The 22286-nt window shown below is 46.3% G+C and overlaps 1 protein-coding gene across 1 annotated transcript in view; it reads right to left on the reverse strand.

Moving 5' to 3' along the window:
* The window catches only part of MGT4 (magnesium transporter 4), a 94567-nt gene extending 75343 nt beyond the window's left edge, over nucleotides 1–19224 (reverse strand). Inside the window, exons 1-4 of the mRNA XM_086797726.1 lie at nucleotides 18688–19224; nucleotides 18115–18369; nucleotides 17902–18030; nucleotides 17547–17728 (exon numbers count right to left, since the gene is read on the reverse strand). Of these exons, the coding sequence (XP_086653852.1) occupies nucleotides 17547–17728; nucleotides 17902–18030; nucleotides 18115–18369; nucleotides 18688–19053 (932 nt within the window). The 5' untranslated portion in view covers nucleotides 19054–19224. The remainder of the gene's footprint in view (nucleotides 1–17546; nucleotides 17729–17901; nucleotides 18031–18114; nucleotides 18370–18687) is intronic.
* Nucleotides 19225–22286: the final 3062 nt, after the last annotated feature.

Here is a 22286-nt window from a genome sequence, read left to right on the forward strand (position 1 = left end):
GCTACAAGTACAGTACCTGCATAGTACATGGCTGATTGTACTTGCACACGTGTGAAGCATTTGATGTACCTGTTGTACCTGCTGCAAGTTCAGTACCTACATAGTACCTGGCTGGTTGTACCTGCACACGTGTGAAGCATTTAATGTACATGTTGTACCTGCTGCAAGTACAGAACCTGAATATTATCTGGTTGTACCTGATGTGCCTGATTGTACTCGCTACAAATTGTACCTGTTGTACCTGGATTGTACTCGGTGTACCCATGTTTTCTCATTTGTGTAATTCTGAAATTTGTTAATTAAAATTCAGAGAATTCTTTAAGTTGTGTAGTGCACGAGCAAAGCATGTATATGCTGACCATGCTCAGGAATGTTCTTCCTGGTGTGGTCAGTATATTTCCCTGTGTGGTGTTGTTAATCGCGCTCTCAGAGCTTCTGAGAGCCAGTCAAGGTTAGACTCACCGCGGAATTTGGGAGCAAAGCTCATTGGGGAGAACGGGGCCATGCTCCCTCCGCGGTGTACTCCTTGGCTTGCCTTAGTACGGGCGTGCCTGTTAGTGCACGGTCCCGGAAGACCGATGAAAGGCACATGTACACCCAGTGAAGGTGGGAATGAGCCTGTGATTTGGGGCTACTCCGATCAACACCCCACTACACTTTATATCTTGTATTGTACTTCATTTTCTATGTTAGCAGTCATCTCCTGTCTATACCATATTGCTCAGTAGGGAGTGAGGGCCTCTGTTGTGGGTGTGCCTGCCCAGTTAGGAGTAGTCTCCATTTTTCCTCATTTTCCATGTTTTTTCCCAGTTTTGCTAGTCGTGGGGGGACCCTTAGAGCTGGCCGACTATTCTTCTCCAGGCCGACTTGATCTGTATGCAGCCCGACTTGATTTGGTCTTCGTCGACTGGTCATCCCAGTCATGGGCTCTCATAGGACTGTCGGCCTGTTTTAGGCTGGCCAACCAGCAGCCCAAGGTGGTATACCACCCTTGCCCCCCACACTTCTATGTATCATTTGTACCGGATCTAGTGTATGTAGCAAAGTTTATGCAGCTTCTCTCTCTCTACACTCACAGCTGTTTGTCTCATTTCCCCTATGCATTCCGACATGGTATCAAAGCCCCAAGTGGCTTGAAACTTGGAGACAGTGAGAGCTTGAGGGTTTGTTGTTTTTTCGTGCTGATTGGAGAGTTTCTGGGCTGTTCGGGACGTGGAGAAACAGGTAGGAGGCAGCCATCATTGCTGGACAGCCACCTTGTGTTTGCAACGTCTTCTTCATTTTTTTTTCCACCCACCCTCCCTTCACAAGACCTTGTGAACCCTTGAGTTGGCAGATTTGCTTGAGATGGCTAAGAAACATGTGAAGATCCCCACCCTCCCGACAGTCCCAGTGGACCGACAGTTGGTCAGGACCAATTATGGCATCTAGAAGGTAATGATGGAGTCTGTCCCCTAGAGTCTTATGATTTGGCTGATTTCATTGTGGTTGGAGTTCCACGGCCAGAGTTGGAGGAGGCGAGCTTTTACCTTCTACTAGGAAAGAGCAGGAGACTCAGGCACATTTGTGGGATCATATCAATGCCCGTGTGCATTCTTTCATCTTCCTTAATGCACACCCCAAGTGATCAATACATCAAACACATGACATTGGCCCAAGGATTTGGCAGCACTTGGCTTCTTTGTATAACAGGGTATCACCCATGAAGCGGATTTCCTTGGAAGTGCAAATGCGAGTGATGAATCCTGCAAAGTCTTCGACGATGCGAGAGCACATCAACAAACTCCAAGCTCTTCAGCAAGAGGTTCTTCAAGCTAGGAAGGAGGTATCTTCAGAGGATATGCCATCACTTTGCTATAGCTCTTCTATTCTTCTTTGATCACCAGTGGGATGCTTAGCACCATCACATGGGAGGAGCTTGTGCCGATGGTTTTGGATCAAGAAGAGCGGTTTACGAACCCTGACCGTTGGCCAGTTAAGGCCTCCGAACCTCCGCTGTGAGGAGGGTTCGTGAAACGTTCCTCCTGGTCCAAGACCATTGGCACAAGCTCCTCCCAGGCTATGGTGCTGAGCTTGCCACTCGTAATCAACGAGGAATAGAAAGCAGAATACTGAGCAGGCAAGTGGGAAAGCAAAGTGATGGCCATGTCTTCAGATGATATCTCTTTCCCAACTTGTAGAACTTCCTGCTGAAGGGCCTGCAGTTTGTTAATGTGTTCCCGCATCGTCGAAGACTTTGCAGGGTTCATAACCCGCATCCAAGGAAATCCGTTTCATGGGTGATACCCTGTTATACAAAGAAGCCAAGTGCTCCCATATGCCTCTCGCCAGCGTCATGTGCTTCACATGATTGATCACTTGTGGTGTGCAGTTGAGGAAAATAAATGACCGGACCCTGGCGTTGACACGATCCCACATGTGTGCCTGTGCCTCACGGTCCTTCCTCGTCGACAGTAACTCCCCTTCCTCCTCTTCCGGCCGTGGAACTCCAATGATGATAAAATCAGCAAGGTCATATGACTCCAGCACCCACTCCATCATGACCTTCCAGATGCCGTAATTGGACCCGTCCAACTGACGATCCACTGGGAACGTGGGGAGAGTCGGAATCTTCACGTGCTTCTTAGCCATCTCTAGTAAATCTGCCATCGCGGAGAGTAACCTGAAAGGGTGGGTGGGTGGGAAAAAAAATATGTAAACCTGCAAGTGGCTGTCCAGTACCTAAGCCCGCCTTCCTCTTGCACCTTCTCTTCCCGTACAGCCCAAAACAGTCCACCAATCAGCAGCCTAACGCTCCCCCTCTTGCTCAGAAAAACTCCCAAGATCTATCTCGAGCCTAGGGCTCTGATACCATGTCAGAATATGCAGCGGAAATGATAACCAAACTTGGGTAGACAAGAGCAAGTAGATTGCAGAAAATAAACAGCACAAGAAACACACAAAGATAGGTGTGTAAACTCTTCTCTATACACAAGATCCCGAGAAAACTGAATGAATAAGTGGTGGGGGCAAGGGGCCTATATATATGCCCCTGGGAGAGCAGTCGGCCAGCATAAAAAGTGCCCACGACTGCATAAATGCAATCGGCCAGCAGAAAAATGCCCACGACTGATCTGTGTGCAGTCGGCCAGCAGCCCTGAAGCCCACGCATCACTTGTGTGCAGTCGGCCAGCCACAGGACTGCTGTTGGGACAGTCGGCCAGCTCTGGAGTGCTCCTGCCACCCTCTGGCAACCCTCCCCACCACTAAAAAAAAATGGAAAAAAATAGGGAAAAATACGGGGAGTGTGGAAAAATGATAAAACACCTTATACAGGGCGGGCACACCCACAACAGAGGCCCTGGTGTATAAATATAGACAGGAGATGACTTCTAACAGTTTCTTGTACTTCATGCTGCTTGTGGATGATTGTAGCAGGTTTACATGGGTTTATTTTCTTTCCCAGAAGGACCAAGCTTTTGCTCAGTTCAAGGAGTGACATGTTATGGTGGAAAAGGAGTCTGGACTGTAGGTGAAGACTCTTTTGGCTGACAAAGGAGGGGAGTTTTCTTCTAATGCTTTTGTGCGGTTTTGTGTGGAACATGGCATCAAGTGGGAGCTAGCCAATATAGGATCGCCTTCAGAGAATGAAGGAGTTGAGCGTAAGAACCAGACTATGGTGGAGATGGCGAGAACGATGCTGGAGCATCATGATCTTCCTCATCCACTTTGGGGAGAGGCTGTGGTTACGGCTGTCCATACCCTCAACCGATCTCTGACGACTTCAGGACCTAAGATGAGGCTTATTTTGATAGGAAACCAGATGTCTCCCATTTTCGTATTTTTGGGAGTGATGCCTATGTTGACATTCCAAAGAAGCAGAGGGGGAAGCTTGACTCGAAGCCCCAGAAGCTTGTATTTGTGGGATATAACTCTCTTTCCAAAGGCTACATGTTATATGACCCAAAGCGGAACAAGATTGTTGTCAGCAGGGATGTTGTCTTTGATGAGCATGTTCCAACTTCCATTGTCGAGGAGCCACCACTTCTTGGAGAACCAGATGAGTATGAGGATGATTCCCAGGCTATTGTTCCAGCTAGCCAGCCTCAGTTAGTTGTCGAGGTTGAGCCCGAGGTTGGAGATGAGCCCCATCAACAACAGGAGACTCCGCGCTCTGTTCGAGTACCAAAGTGGTTGTTGGACACCATTAGGGAGTAAGGTGTTACGGAGTATCCCTCCGAGTGGTCCACAGAGGATGAACCTCGAAGATCGCACAGAGTTCATGATAAAAATCAATCAGAGGAGCTGTTACAGGTGAACTATACTTTGATGTCTCGTATCATTCAGGACAAAGAGCCCACTTCCGTTAAGGAAGCTCTTTCCCAGGAGACTGGGAATACCCTAAAATCTTGGGAAGGCCTTGATTAATAGCAATGAAATTGTCACGTAGGCTGTAACGCCTATGACTGACCCCTCTCTAGCTTCAAAACAACCTAGACTAATGGTTCTCTAGTTAACAAGCTGTATCTCTTATCTTACCGTCAAACTAAAACATGGAACTCTTAAACTTAAACTGTGTTCACGGATGATTCTCTTCAAACCAGTCATACAAAGCAAGGTCCCACTCTATGGTTAGCACACACTGTTCAATCTATGAACTCTAATTGAATCCATTCAATTGATCAACTCAATGAACAAGCACAAGGCCAAACTTGTGGCTAAGTGCTATGCTCAGCGGCCTGGCATCAACTACGAGAACACTTTTGCACACCGACAACTAGGATAACCACAATTCGGACAATTCTTGCCCTTGCCTCTTCTCAGCAGTGACCGGTGTATCAGATGGATGTAAAATCTGCGTTTCTTAATGGTGACTTGCAGGAGGAGTGTATGTTGAGCAACCTCTAGGCTTTGAGGTTCCGAGATCAAAGGGCATATATGGTTTACAGGTTGCGGAAGGCCTTGTATGGTCTTAAGTAGGCTCCCAGGGCTTGGAATGAGAACTGCAATTTTTCCTAGCCATTCTGGCATTTTTCCAGTCGGCCATGTCCAACAGCTCCAGTCGGCCTATTTATGAGCTCCAGTCAACCAGCACTCCCCCACTATAAATAGTGGGTGCTAGCCTCTCATTTCTCATTCAGTCTTGTACATATTTTGCTCCCTCGCTTATGAGACTAACGGTGTCTCTTGCTTGGGACTGTTTTGGTTCAGTATATTCAGCATAGTTTGCTCCACCCCTTTCGCCTCTGTGCCCAGTTCGCTTCTTCCCATTTCGCCTCTGCCCCGCCTCTCCCATTTCGCCCCTGCCTAGTTCGCTTCCCCTTTCACCTCTGTGCCCAGTTCGCTTCTTCCCATTTCGCCTCTGCCCCGCCTCTCCCATTTCGCTTCCCCTTTCCCCACCCACCCCTTTCGCCTCTGTGCCCAGTTCGCTTCTTCCCATTTCGCCTCTGCCCAGTTCGCTCCCCTTTCCCCACCCACCCCTTTCGCCTCTGTGCCCAGTTCGCTTCTTCCCATTTCGCCTCTGCCCAGTTCGCTGCCCCGCCTCTCCCATTTCGCCCCTGCCCAGTTCGCTTCCCCTTTCGCCTCTCCCATTTCGCCTCTGTGCCCAGTTCGCTCCCCTTTCCCCACCCACCCCTTTCGCCTCTTCCCATTTCCCCTCTGCCCAGTGCGCTCGCCGTTCCACACCCACCCCTGCTCAGGCCCCCAAGGCAGCAACATAACTTTCTCTCTCTCTCTCTCTCTCCTCCCTGCCTGTGGGAAGGACTGCAGAGTGATCTAGAGGAATGGCCCCCCGAGTCTCCAAGAGAAACTCGAGGCCCTCGAGATAGCAATGAAGGCACTAATCAAGGAGAACAAGAAGACATCCGATTCCAACCTCAATGAGGTGGAAAACAAACTACACCGGCACATCATAGCTCTCGAAGCACAGGTCACGAACCTTGAACAAGAGAACACGGCACTCAAGGAGGAGGTGAGTGCATTGAAAGTGGAAATGGTAGCCATCAAGAATGCTGAGAAGGAAGAAGGGGAGATCAATGACAACACTCTCACGGCCATCAAAGAAGAGATCTCCAAGGAGATCACAAAGGACATGGAGGGAAAGCTCGAAGCCAAGCAGTCAGGATGGGTCGAGGTGGTGAAGAAGAACATCCGTAAAGAAGTGAGGGAGGAGACTCAAAGGGAAGAACACCAAATCATTCACACCACCATTGAGGAGGAGAAGATGAGGCATGCCCGCCGCCTCAACATTCGAGTCACAGGTATAGCCGAGACACCCGACTCCACCCCCGAGAAAGATGGACAGCTTCTATGCATGAAGCTCGGCTACAAGGAAGAGCACCCTCTCCCCTTCACCAAAGCATGGAGAGCCGGGAAAGACTCAACACGCAAGCGAGCCCTCATCCTACAGTTTGCAGGAGAGACGGAGAGGGTCACCTTCATGAGGAAGAGGGTCATACTACGGGGTTTAGAGGGAGCTCCTATTTTCTTGGATGATGATCTCACGAGGATACAGCTTGAGTATAGGAGAACTTGCATGCCACGAGTCTTACACGCGAGGAGAGAAGGCAAGAAGGCCTTCTATCGAGATGGTCGGGTCATCATTGATGGCCGGCCCATGGATTAGCGGTTTGGGGCCTATGGGACACAGACCAGGCCACTGACAGAGATACACATGGCAGTATGGAATTGTAATGGTTCACTATGGGTGCAGCCTGGACGACTGGACCATGTTATGGTGGGGAGAGACATCATACTTCTGACAGAGACACATCAGAACCCAGAGAGAGGGCTACCTCGAGTAGAGGGATTCCAGTGGGAGTCAGCATACAGGAGGACCACACGCCAGGGTACCTCGAGAGGGTCGGGGGGAGTAGCAATCCTATTCAGACGGGAGCTACAGGGGAGAATGAGAGTGGTAGCACAGGATCCAGGGGCCAGATACATGTGGATCAGCTTACAGCTCTCACAGGACAGGGTCATATACATAGCTTTATGTTACTTTTCTCCATCACGATCCTCCTATGTCATTACAGAGGACATGCCACAGGAGGAGGAGACAGGAGCCTCGCCATACACTTGTCTGTCAGAGGAGATTATGCATTATTCTACACTGGGGGAAGTATTTCTTACGGGCGACTTCAATGCCCACACACAGAGGAGACAGTGTGAGCTGTATGACTATGATGGCATGGAGATCCTCCACCCTGTGGATCCAGAGGAGATAGGGGCTAGTCGGGCATCAGAGGATACTGGACCAGACAGAGGACATTATGGGGACCACTTACTAGAGTTGGGAGCCAGGCATCGTCTCGTTATTTATAACGGGATGCTACAGTGGCCGGGATCAGGAGGGCTGACATGCTTCCCACATGGGGGTCATACACGGACCGGAGGCACGGTGGTAGACTACATTATGGGGTCTTTGGAGGCATCACAGCTTGTCACCTCATTCTCCATTCCACCTCGTCCTATTGGGGCAGATCATACATACTTGGCATTTTCACTAGCCGGATCACCAGTATCACCAGCCCCCCACATACCGACGCCACACACTACCATCTACTTCACACATGACATGGCAGACATATACACTGGCAGAGTAGAGGATGGGCTCCTACTCATGGATCCCCTGGCACCTATGGATACCATTACAACCCAGCTGGCATCACTCCTACACACGGCTGCATTACAGAGCTTCCCACATCGTGTACACTCAGGAGAGCCTGCGAGACCTGGGACTATGCCCCAAAACAGATGGTATGATGACGAGTGCAGAGCCCTATACTCACGGCTCCGCATACAGAGAGCCTTGGGAGCCATCACAGAGCAGGAGTCGAGGAGAGAGATGAGGAGACTTACTCACCGCAAAAGGCGGGCCTTCGCAGAGATACAGGAGCTAGAGATCTTTCATTTCTTCATGAGTAGAGATAGCCCTGTCTCATGGCGGCACTTCAAAGAGCCCCGGACCCCGACACCTATTGCAGACCCACAGACATGGCACACATATGCAGAGGGCCTATACCATGCCCCACAGCAGCCACCTATACCTCAGCCCCACAGGAGCCTCGACCTACCACAGCTAGCTTCTTTACCCACTCGATGGTACAGGAAGCTATCCGCCGCCTACAGCATGGACGGGCCGCCGACCATATGGGCCTGCAGGGTGAGCATCTCATATATGCAGTAGATTCTTTAGCTCCTTTTCTTGCACATCTGTTTAACAGGGCACTAGCAGAGGGTTTGCCTGCGGAGTGGACGATGCACACCATTGTGCCGATTCACAAAACAGGGGATATGCTCGATCCGAGCAACTACAGGACGGTTATGGTTGGCCACGTGCTAGCCAAACTCTACGGTGCAGTGCTGGAGCAAGAGCTTAGCTTATATGCTGAGCGAGCAGGTTTACGCTCATCAAGGCAGGCAGGCTTCAGGAGAGCTTTCTCTACCACTGACCATGTATTCACTTTGAGATGTATGATTGATCAGGCCAGAGTGAGGAAGAGAAAGCTTTATTGCTGCTTTGTGGATTTCCGCAAGGCATTTGACACAGTACCACGAGAGAGGCTCTTTCAGCGCCTACAGTCTCTTGGCATACCAGCAGATATGACATGGGGCATCTATGCATTATATGAGCAGGTTTTTGGGCGAGTCAGATGTCCAGGAGGTATGTCCGAGATTATTGCTAGCACCATTGGTGTGAAGCAAGGATGCCCACTTTCCCCCACACTATTTGGGTTATACATTGATGAGGTGGCTGACTTCATTACACGGGGAGGCGGAGATGGAGTTGATTTAGCAGGTACCTCAGTACATATTAAGCTCTATGCTGATGATATTGTATTAGTGTCTGAGTCTCTAGGTGGTCTACAGCAGCATCTACATGCACTCGATAATTTCTGCACACAGAGGGGTCTTACTGTGAACCTTGGGAAAACCAAGGTTATGGTCTTTCATACATCGAGACAGGGCAGGAGTCAGCTGAACATTCACTCTCGTAGGATGCCAGGTGGAGGTGGTGACATCATACGTGTACCTAGGGGTTACCTTCTCTGCAGCAACCACACACTTCACCATGGGTTCAGCAGCCAGAGCTAGATTGACACGGGGATATGCAGCATTGGCTATGCTAGAGAGACAGTGCCACCGGGTGCATTTTCAGGAGCCCCGGACGAAGGGGCGGCTATTTGACACATTAGTCACACCGGCATTGATGTATGGAGCAGCGGTATGGGCGCCAGGCCTTGCTACCCATTGGTGGACACAGATAGAGAGACCACAGGCCCTCATGATGGCACGCATGATACGCAGCAAACCGTCAATACCTCATGACATTATCCGAGCAGAGTTTGCTGCGCCTCCTATGATGGTAGAGGCCATATTTCAGACTATATGCCTGCTAGACAGATTCAGAGAGATGCCACAGGACAGATTGTCATACAGAGCTTTTGAGGCATCTAGACAGCTGGCTGAGGCAAGAGACAGAGGATCATGGTATGCACAGGTCACACATTGGTTCTCACAGCATGGCCTAGACATGGATCATCTACCACCATTCCAGTATGACAGGGATGCATCACATATCCGTCTCTCTCATAGTGAGAGGAACAGAGTATTGAGACAGGATCTATAGCAGCTCTATACACGAGAGACATGGATATCGCCTACACAGCCTCTTCCACCGAAGATGCTATACTACAGAGATCACTTCATGAGTATCACTGATGATGGATTTATAGAGAGGCCTAGATACATGGAGGGCTTTTTACCACACGGCTCCCGAGTGGCTATTGGTCAGCTCAGAGTTTCATCACACCGATTGGAGATTGAGACTGGCAGAGCAGCACAGATCCCCCGAGAGGAGAGGGTATGCAGATTGTGCAAAGAGGAGGTGGAGAGTGAGGAGCATTATGTATGCAGATGCAGAGCATATACAGCCATCAGAGAGAGATATCCCATTTTATTCAGAGAGCCACATTCCCTATGCCAGATCTTTGAGGCAGCAGACCAGCGCATACTGGGGAGATACATTCTAGACATACAGCGCTACAGAGAGACATTATTACAGGCTCAGACAGCTCCAGAGGGGGGGCGACAGACACAGATTACTACATTTTTTCATAGATCCATCCCCCTCCCAGCCCCTACACGGCAAGGAATTACTCTCCAGAGAGCAGAGACACTTAGAGCCCGCAGGAGACAGAGGACACCTGGCTTTCGGACACCACGCCTATACCAGAGAGAGATGACAGAGATCAGAGCTCAGTTTCACAGAGAGGGTGCAGAGCGACTGGCTCGCTTCAGAGCACACCCAGGCATGTTCTTCAGGGAGCTGTGGACACCCCCTTCACTAATGTATACCATTTTGTACCCCCAGTATGGTACAGGATGGAGTTAGCTAGGTTGCATATCATGATTGTATACCACATGCATATAGCTTTGCATTCTCCTAGTAGTAGAGCTCCATCCCCTGCACACCCAGATTCAGCTTTTTTTTGTTCAGTACTTTTTCATTTTGTTGGGATGACAGAGGATACCCCATACAGGTACTCCGATTTGTCTCATAGGCCGAGTTCGGTCTTTTGGAAGACGTTAATAAAATCTTTCTTTCTTTCTTTCTCTCTCTCTTGCACTCTCTAGTCAGCACATTCTGGTGCCACTCTGCTCCCAGATTCAGCCCTGTTTTCAGCACCTACTCCTCTGCGTTTTTCTTCGAGATCCATAGCTTTTGCTGCTGCGTTTTCTGGACAGCACCCTGCTGGTCGCTTTTCCTTCAGATTGGCTTCACCAATTCAGCCATCTGGCTCTTGTTGATCAGCATTTCATTGCCCACTTGGAGATTGGACTGCAGGCGGCGGCCTATTTTCTACAGGAACCTTTTCACTGCTGCGTTTTCCTCTCCAGTGGCCCTTTCCCTTTGCAGAGGGGGCTTGTGGTGTTGCAGGCTTTGGTGGCACTCTTGGTACCTGTGGAGGACACCTTTTCTTCAGAATTTGTGCATTTCTTGAGATTGAGCCCAAGCTTTTGTGATGGTTGCTCCCACTTCTCTTCATATGTTTCCTGAGTCTGCCAAGTTGGATGGTTCCAACTACAAGAAGGATGATGGAATTCTTCTCTTAGCAGGTACTCGGCGTATACTTGCTCTTGTGACTTCTCAGTCACGGTCTTGGATTGTTGATAGCGGTGCTACTGCTCATATGACACCCCATCGAGATTGGTTCAAGGACTTCACTGCCAGATCAGGCGAGATCACTCTGGGTGATTCTTCTTCTGTGCCAGTGCATGGTCATGGCACTATCCCCATCTTCCGTTCTGACGAGGACAAGAGGTACTTCTCTGACGTGCTGTATATTCCAAATTCGGCTTTTAACCTTTTGTCAGTGAGTGCTCTTAGAGCTCAGGGTGCGGAGGTGATCTTTTCTCGTTTTGAGATTACCATTCGTGATAAGGCGACTGGTAGCATCTTGGCTCAGGGAGTCCAAGATAGTGGTCTCTACAAATTGACCGCTCTGCTTTCTTCTGGTGCTTCTTCTGCTCTCGGGCATGCTCAGTTTGGCCATTTGAGCTATCAGCTTCTGCAGTGAGCTTCGAAGGATGGGTTGGTTGATGGATTACCGACCATCAAGGCTCCGTCTTCTGCTTGTTCCTCTTGTTTACAAGGGAAGCAACATCGAGCCGCCTTTCCGAAGGAGGCGACACACACATCTTCAACATCACTTGCTCTCATTAATGCAGACTTATGTGGTCCTATGAGTACCGCGTCTTTGAGTAAGGCGTTGTACATGCTCGTGATGGTGGATGATTTTACCAGATATACTTGGGTTTTCTTTCTGAAGACCAAGGATGAGACTTTTCATCACTTTGTGATTGGAGAGCCGAGGTGGAAAAAGAGACCGGTCACTCAGTCAAGGCTCTCAGGACTGATGGAGGGGGTGAGTTCACATCCCAGGAGTTTCAGCAATATTGCAAAGACACATGGCATTCGGTGTCAACACTGTGTCCAAGGCATATCGTCTTTATGATCCTCAAGCCGGTAAAGTTATTGTGAGCCGTGATGTGGTGTTCGACGAGACTCCTACATCTTCAGAGGGGGGTGGTGAGCTTCTTCTTCCTCCACCTCCTTCTCCTCCTCCTCCTGCTCCCGCTGTGACTATTACACCTCCAGCTAAGGATACTCAGTCAGATGATGATGACCCTGCTCCTCCTCCGGCGAGTTCCAGCAGATCTGTACCTGGTTGGTATTATCAGACAGTTCGTGACTCTGGGTTACGTGAGCTTCCTTGTGCTCCTCCGCCTGGTTCTCTTCGGCGTTCTTCCAGAGTTACAGGGAAACAAATTCATGAGGGCAACATGTTTGTTAATTATGCTCTTATGTCTACAATTATTAATGGTCCTTCTGATCCCACTTCTGTAGACGAGGCTCTTTCACATGAGTCTTGGCGTCATGCTATGCAGACAGAGCTGGATGCTATCGAACGGAATGGCACTTGGATTTTGGTGCCTCGGCCTCTGCAGCGTAAGGTGATTGGTGTGCGTTGGATTTTCAAATCAAAGTTCCGAGTTGATGGCAGCTTGGACAAGCACAAGGCAAGGTTGGTTGCCAAGGGTTATGCTCAGCGCCTTGGTGTCGACTTCGATGAGACCTTCGCTTCGACGGCCCAGATGACTACCATTCGCACCGTTCTTGCACTTGCAGGACGTCATAGATGGCCCGTTTTCCAGATGGACGTCAAGTCGGCTTTCCTGAATGGAGAGCTTACACAAGAGGTTTATACTGATCAGCCGCCAGGATTTGTTGTTCCGGGCAAACAGGATCCTGTGTGCCGGTTGAAGAAGGCTTTATATGGTCTAAAGCAGGCTTTCCTGAATGGAGAGCTTACACAGGAGGTTTATATTGATCAGCCGCCAGGATTTGTTGTTCCGGGCAATCAGGATCATGTGTACCGACTGAAGAAGGCTTTATATGGTCTAAAGCAAGCTCCGCGGGCTTGGTACCAGCGGATTGATGAGTTCTTTCAGAAGCTCGACCTGCGGCGTTCTCATGCAGATTCGAACCTTTATATCCTCCTTGAGAGGGGATTGATTGTTATCATTGTGGTCTATGTTGATGACCTTATCTTTACAGGTTCTTATTCTGTGCGGATCCGTTCTGTTATGGATGCTTTGGAGACAGAGTTTGAGATGACGGATCTTGGCCTCTTGCATTATTTTCTTGGCTTTGAGATTTGGCAAACCTCGAAGGGCATTTTCTTCTCTCAGCAGAAGTACACTCGGGAGATTCTCGATAGTTCTCGAAGTTTGTTCAGCATCTGGTGCTGAGAGGGGGTGTTAGCACTTTCATCCCCAGTTTCTGCTCTTTTATGGTGCCCATTTGTGTCTTCTTTTGTATGGCCCTTACTTGTGGACCGGCCACCCCTTTTTACTATTTTTTTGGGCCATTCTGGCATTTTTCCAGTCGGCCATGTCCAACAGCTCCGGTCGGCCTGTTTATGAGCTCCAGTCGGCCAGCACTCCCCCACTATAAATAGTGGGCGCTGGCCTCTCATTACTCATTCAGTCTTGTACATATTTTGCTCCCTCACTTATGAGACTAACAGTGTCTCTTGCTTGGGACTGTTTTGGTTCGGTATATTCAACATAGTTTGCTCTCTCTCTCTCTCTCTCTCTCTCTCTCTCTCTCTCTCTCTCTCTCTCTCTCTCTTGCACTCTCTGTTCAGCACATTCTAGTGCCACTCTGCTTCCACTCTATGCACTCTTTCAGGTTCCACATCCAAGAGCTAAGAGGGGATGTTAGCAATCATCTCATGTCTATACCATATTACTCAATAGGAAATGAAGGCCTATTGTTCGTGTGCCCGCCCAGTTAGGAGTAGTCTCCATTTTTCCTCATTTTCCACGTTTTCTTCCCGGTTTTGCTAGTCGTGGGGGGACCCTTAGAGTTGGCCAACTGTTTTTCTCCAGGCCGACTTGATCTGTATGCAGCCCGACCTGATTTGGTCTTGGCCAACTGGTCATCTGTTGGCCGACCAGCAGCCCAAGGTGGTATAAATACCACCCTTGCCCCCCACACTTCTTTGTATCATTTGTAAGCCCAGCGGGGCGTGCAGTGACAGACTGAACCACGTGTCCAAGAGATAAAAATATAAAGAGAGAGAGAGGGGAGAGAGAAAAGGGAACGGAGATCTTGCACAGTACACCACAATACACCACATTGTCAATCAAACTTGACCTTCTGACAAAACAAACATTCTCGAATCATAAAGCTCAATGTCTTTCTCATACTAGGCCAATAAAAATAGCTCTCCAAAGCTTGAAGTGTAGTCAAGGTGTCTCTATGTCCCATGTATTTCCTTGTGTTACACATGACCTCGGTTTGTATCATAAGAAAACCCTTCTTGATGACATAAAAAGTCACCAAATTTCTATTTTGCAATCTGTTCCAAAACATCTTTGAAATCCTCTTTGGTAGCATAAGGATCCTTCATCAAAGTGAAATCCATATGGTAACCCATAGAAACCGCATGGCTCAAGAGTCTCCGAGATAATGCATCTGCTTCCTTGTTGGCTTTGACATTCATTGGCCACAACATGGTCTGCTTGGTTCAAGACTGCTCCAATGCAATCTCATCATGTTCAACCACACAAAAAAGGTCTAGAATATCCAACACTGGTCCTTTACTAACATAAAGTCTCAATGCTTCAAAAGGATTTTGTTTCAGCTTTGGTCCACAAAGATTCCATGGCTTTATATATGGAAATATGCAATGGAGTAAACACCACTGCAAACCATTTGTCGAACTTCCTGGCATGATGTCAATCTAATGATCTTCCGACCTCTCTAGCTTCTTTGCCTTCCTTTCCCTGAAGAAACTGCATCTGAAAGAGTAGGCCTAGGAGTAGCTTCCTTGTCTCCTCCAGGATAAATAGAGCAGGTAGCTCTAGATCCTCCTGCAATGGTGACTCCTTTGGCCTAAAGATAGGCTTTAGCAGCTTCAACTCCTTCGGCTTCGGTGGCTTGATCCTTGATGAAATCTGCAAGCATTTGAGCCCTTCTTTGGTCCTATTCTAAAAATTCTCCATCTCTGAGAGGTCTGAACTGCCGAAAGTCATAATACTCTTCTGATGACCCTAGTTCTCATCCTAAAGTTCTATATTGGCCTCATAGTTGTTCCCTTCATGAGGTCCTTGGTCTCCCTCTGCTCTCGACATGGCTGTGTCACCCCAAGAAAGTTTCTTCAAGAGAAATCCTGCTCTGATACCACTGTAAGACCAGTAGGGCGTGCCGTGACAGACTCAACCACGTGTCCAAGGGATAAAAATATAAAGAGAGAGAGGGGAGAGAGAAAAGGGAATGGAGATCCTGCACAATACACCACATTGAGCGAGGAACAGGCCCTGCCCCCTTTCAGGAATTTATTCAGGAACAATCCACAGGCACGCTGGACAAGATCAATACAATCAATGAATACAAAACAAACACATATGCCGATGTAGGATATCCAAATCGATGTTGACATACAAGAAAGATCTCTGATGTCGAGCACACCACAAGGATGACCCACAAGTATCTCTCATCGGGCTAGTAATGGATCCCAAGTCCAATGAATCCAAATCCGAGTCCAAGTCCAAGTCCAAATCCAAATCCTAGTCCAAAATCCAAGATCCATATCTAAGCTCTGTGTTCCATGTTCATGTCCAAGCTTCATGCCCAACCTATATGTCCAAGTTCCATGTTTATGTCCAAGCTTCATGTTCCATGTCCAAGCTCTATGCCCAAGTTCTCCGTGTCCAAGTACAAGAAACACTCGCTCATCCCATGAGTAATCTCCACAACTCCTATAGTCTTGTCCATGAAGAAAACCATGGAAAAGCTCTTTCTCGCAAGAAAACTGATATAAAACCTGTTTTAGTGGTTTTTGGACGATAAAAACATCCAAAAAGCAGTTTTTAGGGTTTTTGGAGCAGTTTTAGGATTTCTGAAATTTTTTGGGTTTCTAAAATTTCTGTTTGTACATGTCCGTACAGTTTCGTACATGTCCGTACAGCTCCGTACATGCGTCTGTATCGCCCATGCATATGCCCATACAAGTCTAGGACTAACCGTACATCTAAAAAGCAAGTTGGAGAAGGTGTTGATGGTGAAGAAGAAGCTCTCCATGATCATAATGATGCCCACACACGCTCCACAATCTCCTTCAATCTTCAATGATCTTGTTCATGATACTACAAGAGAAGTCCAATCCTTTTTATACCTGTAAGAGACCCTGCTTTTTGCCAAAAAGCCTTCATGCTTTTGCTTTGCCTTTTTATGCTTTGCTTTTCTCTTTTTACCTTTTATACTTGTAAGAGACCCTGCTTTTTGCCAAAAAGCCTTCATGCTTTTGCTTTGCCTTTTTATGCTTTGCTTTTCTCTTTTTACCTTTGCTTTTGCTCTTTTTACTTTTATTAATAAAATATTACTCTAACTTTTCGTGCTTTGCTTTTCTAGCTCTAAGGCCTTGCTTTTTGGCTTTAGAGCTGCTTTTTGAGAAAGCGCCTTTTAGCTTTTTGGTCCGGCTCAGTCTCCTTTTTCCAATGGTGCCCTTGGCTCGTAGTCAACCCTGTTTGACTTTTTGCTTTTTCTTGCTTTTTGACCAAGAATGGTGCTTTTTCTTAATCAAACCTTATGGACCCTGTCCCCATGTCTTCTTCCACCTGTCTGGTGTCCGGGCATGGATTTCATCATGTGAAAAGAGCTAGGAGGGCCAAATAGTTACATCATTTGTACCGGATCTAGTGTATATACCAAAGTTTATGCTGCCTCTCTCTCTCTACACTTCTGCATTTTCTCTCACAGCTATTTGTCTCATTTCCGTTGTGCATTCCGACATTCTAATCACTTAATATACGTGCAAGTACTTCTCCCACTCCGGTCCCAATCGTGTTGCTTCCTTTGAGTGTGTGTGCACTTCATTGCTATCCATACCCTAACTCTAGTATCCAAGAGGGCCAACAACACTGAAAGAAATTCAAATTGGATGGAAACTCTTTGAGTGCCACTATTTACCAATGGAGTAGCAAAGGCTGAGAATATATTGTGTAAATAGCTACCTACTATTAGTAATATATTCCTATGTTTCATCACCTCCAACACCCCATCATAATCGAGATATGAGCTACTTTTAAGTGTGACAATTACATTGGCTGAGAGTTTTATTTGTGGTAAGTTTTAACTATCAAAAAATTTCAATGTTCTGATTATCTCCAACACACATCGTCACTATCTGCTCTATCTAGGCTTTTGCAAGTCCTATCTAAGTCCTCCACTTTCAAATTCAGGAAACGGTTCACCAGAAACTCAAGTGTTAACATTCCAAGGACAACCCAAACATTCTCATGAGTTGTGGGCAAATGTGCAGCAGTAAACTAAACAGTTTTTAACATTCATTTGTGAATGTGCAATACTTCACCTTTCTGTAGCCCAGTTACAATTATGCACGTACAATACTTTTCGTACTAAAGAGAAGTCTTGTTTAAACAGGGGGGAAAAAAAATTTACATAAATTTAAAATGGTCTCTGTGATACTTACATGTCCCCTTCCACATCAGAGGAGTCATTGTCAGGTTCAAGCTGGCTTGCAAACTCATCAACACCATCCAAAGACATTCGTGAAGAATGTCCATCCAAATTCTGGCCCATTAGTTTGTCCGTCAAATACATTTCTGCCATGTCCCCATCATCATCAAGCAGTTGCTCAAGCTCATCTCTCACCTATCATAATTACAAATAGTCAATCAATTAGAAGTCATCGTTCCTCACAATCTCACCACTGGCAATCAAATATGTGGCATGACTACCTTTTGAGCGTTAAAATGGCTACAATTCCTTGGATAATCAAATTTGTTCCTGTGTCATACATGCATAACAGATAAAATGAGACATACCTTTTGAACTCGCCCAGAGATGGTTACTAAACGACTTTTTATCTGACGAACTCGTTCTAGATTTAGAGTGCTGATCTTTGAAGTCAATTCATCCAAAGCTGGGTATGCCTCTTGCTCCAGGTTTGTGGTCTGTGCAACGATTGTGAGTCAGGGTGGGGTTGTACTTGCAATAATGGATGGTAGAACTGTTTTTGATTCGTAAACAAAGGTTACCTCTGATTCAAGGGAGCTGCAAGCTGCTTCGAGGCAAACTTCCAGAGCACAAAATTCAAAAGGTAAAACCTTGGGGCCCATCAACCCTTCATGCTCATGTTTTTGGTCTAATTGAGGAAATTTCCATGATAAAGGCGTGGATGCATCTTCCAGACAGTTTGTGAATCTGTTTCTGAGCATGTTTGTGGGAGGAGATAATTTGTTCCCAGCTTCTCCATCAAAATCACTCAGCCCACCTTCCCCACCACCTGGCTCCTTTATAATCACATAAACAGACGAGAAGGATTTGGTAAGAACATGCAAAAGCATCCATCTACTAGTTGAGCAAGAAAGTCACATTCTTCCTGTTTCATTACCCAGTGCAACAGTGTGCACTGTGAGTAGGCCAAGCCACATGTATGTGGGAACTTGGCAAATGCGCCTGCAAAGTTCCAATGTGGGTGTCTTCCTACCATCCAGCACTGAGGATTCTAAATGAAGCTGCACTAGCAGGAGGATCTCTGGTGTGTATTAAAACTCGACATCAAGGTGCACATGCCACTGAGAGACATTGAGAAGATGAATGAGAGCAACCTTTTGGAGGCGGCGCTGTAAATCTGCCACGAAGGGAGCTACGGAGGGGTCCTTGGAGTTGAGAAGGAGGACCTCTTGGGCCGTGATGATAGCTTTGATGTGCTCCAGGTTGATGACAATGGCCCGCTCGCGGCCCAGGATGGTGGAAGGATAGGAGAGGATGGGGTCCAGGATCCGCAGGTCACGCGCGGGCAACCCCGTGCGCCTCATGATGGCGTGCTTGCCGGCCTCCACCACCTGCGCGCCTCCGCTCCCATCGATCAGCAACCATGCCCGCAACCCCAGCGCCTTCTTCCGGATCCCCGCGCCGCCCCGCTCCTCCTCCCCCCCGGTGTTCCGCGCAGCAACTGCTTTGCGAGGCCTCATCCCGCGCACCCAGACAAATCAATCCCAAAGAGTTCCGCGGCGGCGCACCCCCTTCATCTCCGTCTCGTCTTTGTGATGGGGCTCTGTCCGAATCTTAAGCTCGCTTTTCATTCCTTCAACTGCGTGACTGCTACTATGTATAGGGACATACATACATACATAATATACACATATACATACCATATACACTACATATATGTGTATCTATACATGTATATATACATATGTACACATATATATCTATATACACAGACTTATATATACACACATATATATATCTCTACACACACACACACACACACTCATATTTATATATATATCTATTCTCTTCTCTCTCTTCTCTCTCTTCCTTCTCTCTTCTCTCTTCGCTCTTCTTCTTCCTTCTCTCTTCGATGGGTTGATTTCCCTTCAGTGTTACTAGTAAGTAATTGACACCCCAAGAGGAGAAGGAATTGATAACTCCATTTATAGAGATCAAGACTACTTCGCTTGGAAATATCAAGGGAGTGCCACTTGAAGTGGTGCAACATACAATTTTTATCATTAAAAGATCATTGCCCCATCGAGACAAGGCCAAAAATTATAAAGGAGGAAATTGATAAACTCACTATATTGGATTTCATATATGAGATTGAGCGCAATGAAGTGGATTTCTCCCATCGTCATTATGCCTAAGAAAAATGGAACGCTTAAGTATGTGTGGATATGAAGAAGGTCAAGGCCGAAAACTCGCAAAGATCATATTTGCCATACAACACTAATCATGTCTTAGAGAGAGTAGCTGAAAAGGTCAATGCGGCGACAATACACAAAGTCCTTTGCCACATACATTGAGCATGTCTTAGCGAGAGTAGCCAGGCTTATAGCTTCTTAGATGGTTTCTTTGGATACAATTATGTATCCATTGTCCTAGAAGATCAACATGAAACTTTATTTACTATGATGTGGTGTACACATGCGTATAGGGTTATATGCCATTTGGCTTAACCAATGATTCAACAACCTTTCGAAATGATAACATGCCATCATTCAAAGACTACTTACAAAAGTGGTTGAAGATTTTTATTGGTGTTGAAGTGGCATTTGTCATCAATATTTGAACCATTTTGTAAAATGCATCATCAATGTCCCAGAACTACCAACATAAAGTCCCATCGAACTCTATCATAATATTTGTCTGAGCGAAGGTTTAGGAGGATATACAAGGTGTTCTAGGTCATCACATAGTTGATGCCACATATCATATTTAGATTTGGGAAGCTAAAGTTCGATTGTGAGAGCCATAACTTTGGCCATCAGCTTGTACAAAGTGTTGAGCATGGTAACAAGTGTTAAGCATGGTAAGAGGATGCTAGCCCCCCAAATCCAATATGTCCACACATTTAGAGGTCAATTTAATTAGCCCCGTGTTCACATCTTTTAAGAGTTGATCTTATCTTTCGGCATAGTTCATCACATTGCATTGATCAATCTTAATCAAACCCTAAATTTCCAAAAAAACTTAATCGGAATGGAGTCAGAATGCCACTTGATCGAGGGGATTTATTCATGTGCATCTTACTTGCTCCACAACCTCTAAGTACTGTGAAGGTCCTCTTATAAGCTACAATGCAAGGCAAAAGCTATTGTAAGCATGTAGAGAATGAAACTTTTGGCTAGATGATACATAGAAATTTTGATCGCTTTATAGAGTTTTAGTGTATTTAAATGTTTATTGCCTTGGGTGTATTTATGTCTTTGTAGTGGCATGAGGGAAGTTAAGTTTCCACCCCTTTCTTAGAATCATTTTGATAGTATTCTAGTGTTTTTGCATGTATGCTAGTAGTATGCTTGTACGTGATTTCTAATTAGCACAAAAAGTGATCCACCTTAGCCTTGCTACTTCCATGTGCAAGAAAAGAGTTAAGAGTCATAATTACGAGAGAGAGAGAGCGAGAGAGAGAGAGAGAGCGAGAGAGAGAGAGAGAGAGAGAGAGAGAGAGAGAGAGAGAGAGAGAGAGAGGGATGCTACTTAACAATTTATAAACATTGCTAGTAAAAAAAAATCTACATAATATTGTATTTTTAACAAGCATGCTTAAGGAGAAATGGCCAAGGATTTTCCTATTTCTCATTTTAAGGGATGAGCTTTCATCTAGTTTAATTATAAAACTGACATTTACTATACATTATTGTAATGAAAGTGCTTGGTTTTGCCCTAGTTTTGATTGGTTAGGAGATAAAAGTTTATTGATGAGTGTAGTGGATGAGGGGAGGTGGAGAGTGGGCATTCTAAGTGGAGAAATATTGTAACGCTCTCTCTCTCTCTCTCTCTCTCTCTCTCTCTCTCTCTCTCTCTCTCTCTCTCTCTCTCTCTCTCTCTCTCTCTCTCTCTCTCAATTTAGGCAAACCCTTGTAATATATAAATAATTCTCTTTGTGGAGTTTATGTTACCATCATGTGAAGGAGGGTGGAGAAGAAAGGGCATCGTCTCTTGCACCAAAGGTGCGTAGAGCAAGTGTTTTTGAGGAGTGGTGCGACAAAGAAAGAAGGGAGTGGCAGGAAAAATGCAGAGGGAGAAGAGGAGAGGACGTTGAAATAGGGTATAATGCTGGGATTATTAGAGTGACTTATATTCTGGTGTGAGGGACTTGATTATATACGTGATATATATATGCATGCCCATTAAAAAGAGCAAAGACTTTAATTATGAATTCAATTACTTGAAAGTGAAGGGTAAGGATTGAAGTCATAAGAGCTTTGGTTTTTTTTCCCCCTTTATTTAGATTTCTAATAACCCTTTTTTAAAAATAACGAGCTAATTAAGAAAAGATTTGCTCATTTTAAAGGAGGAGCATTCGAAAAAATTGTCATATATATATATATATATATATATATATATATATATATATAATATTTGGAGGTGTAGGGACTGGTGTTATTAGTAGGTGCAAATTAATAATTAGAGAGTTTTGACAAATAGGCTAATGAGTGTGTGCATGTGGGCAACTCCACTAAGCTCTAAGGTAATGCGAAATTCCCTTATATCAACGTGGATCTCGTCATGGGAGGAGATAAGGTGAATGTACGACAGATTTATTTTAGGGTTTTCATCCCCCCGTTCTTCTCCTCAACTCGATTCCACAGGTTTGGTTTACAAGCTAATTAGCGGTAAGGGGTTTTCTCTTGTCCCGTTGGCTGCTCAGTCGGAGGGATCCCTATCAAGCCTGGTGGGAACCTCGAAAGCTAGTTTG

The sequence above is a fragment of the Cibotium barometz genome, chromosome 66, assembly GCF_041138505.1.
Source record: "Cibotium barometz isolate CiBa-2024 chromosome 66, ASM4113850v1, whole genome shotgun sequence".
NCBI lineage: Eukaryota > Viridiplantae > Streptophyta > Polypodiopsida > Cyatheales > Cibotiaceae > Cibotium > Cibotium barometz.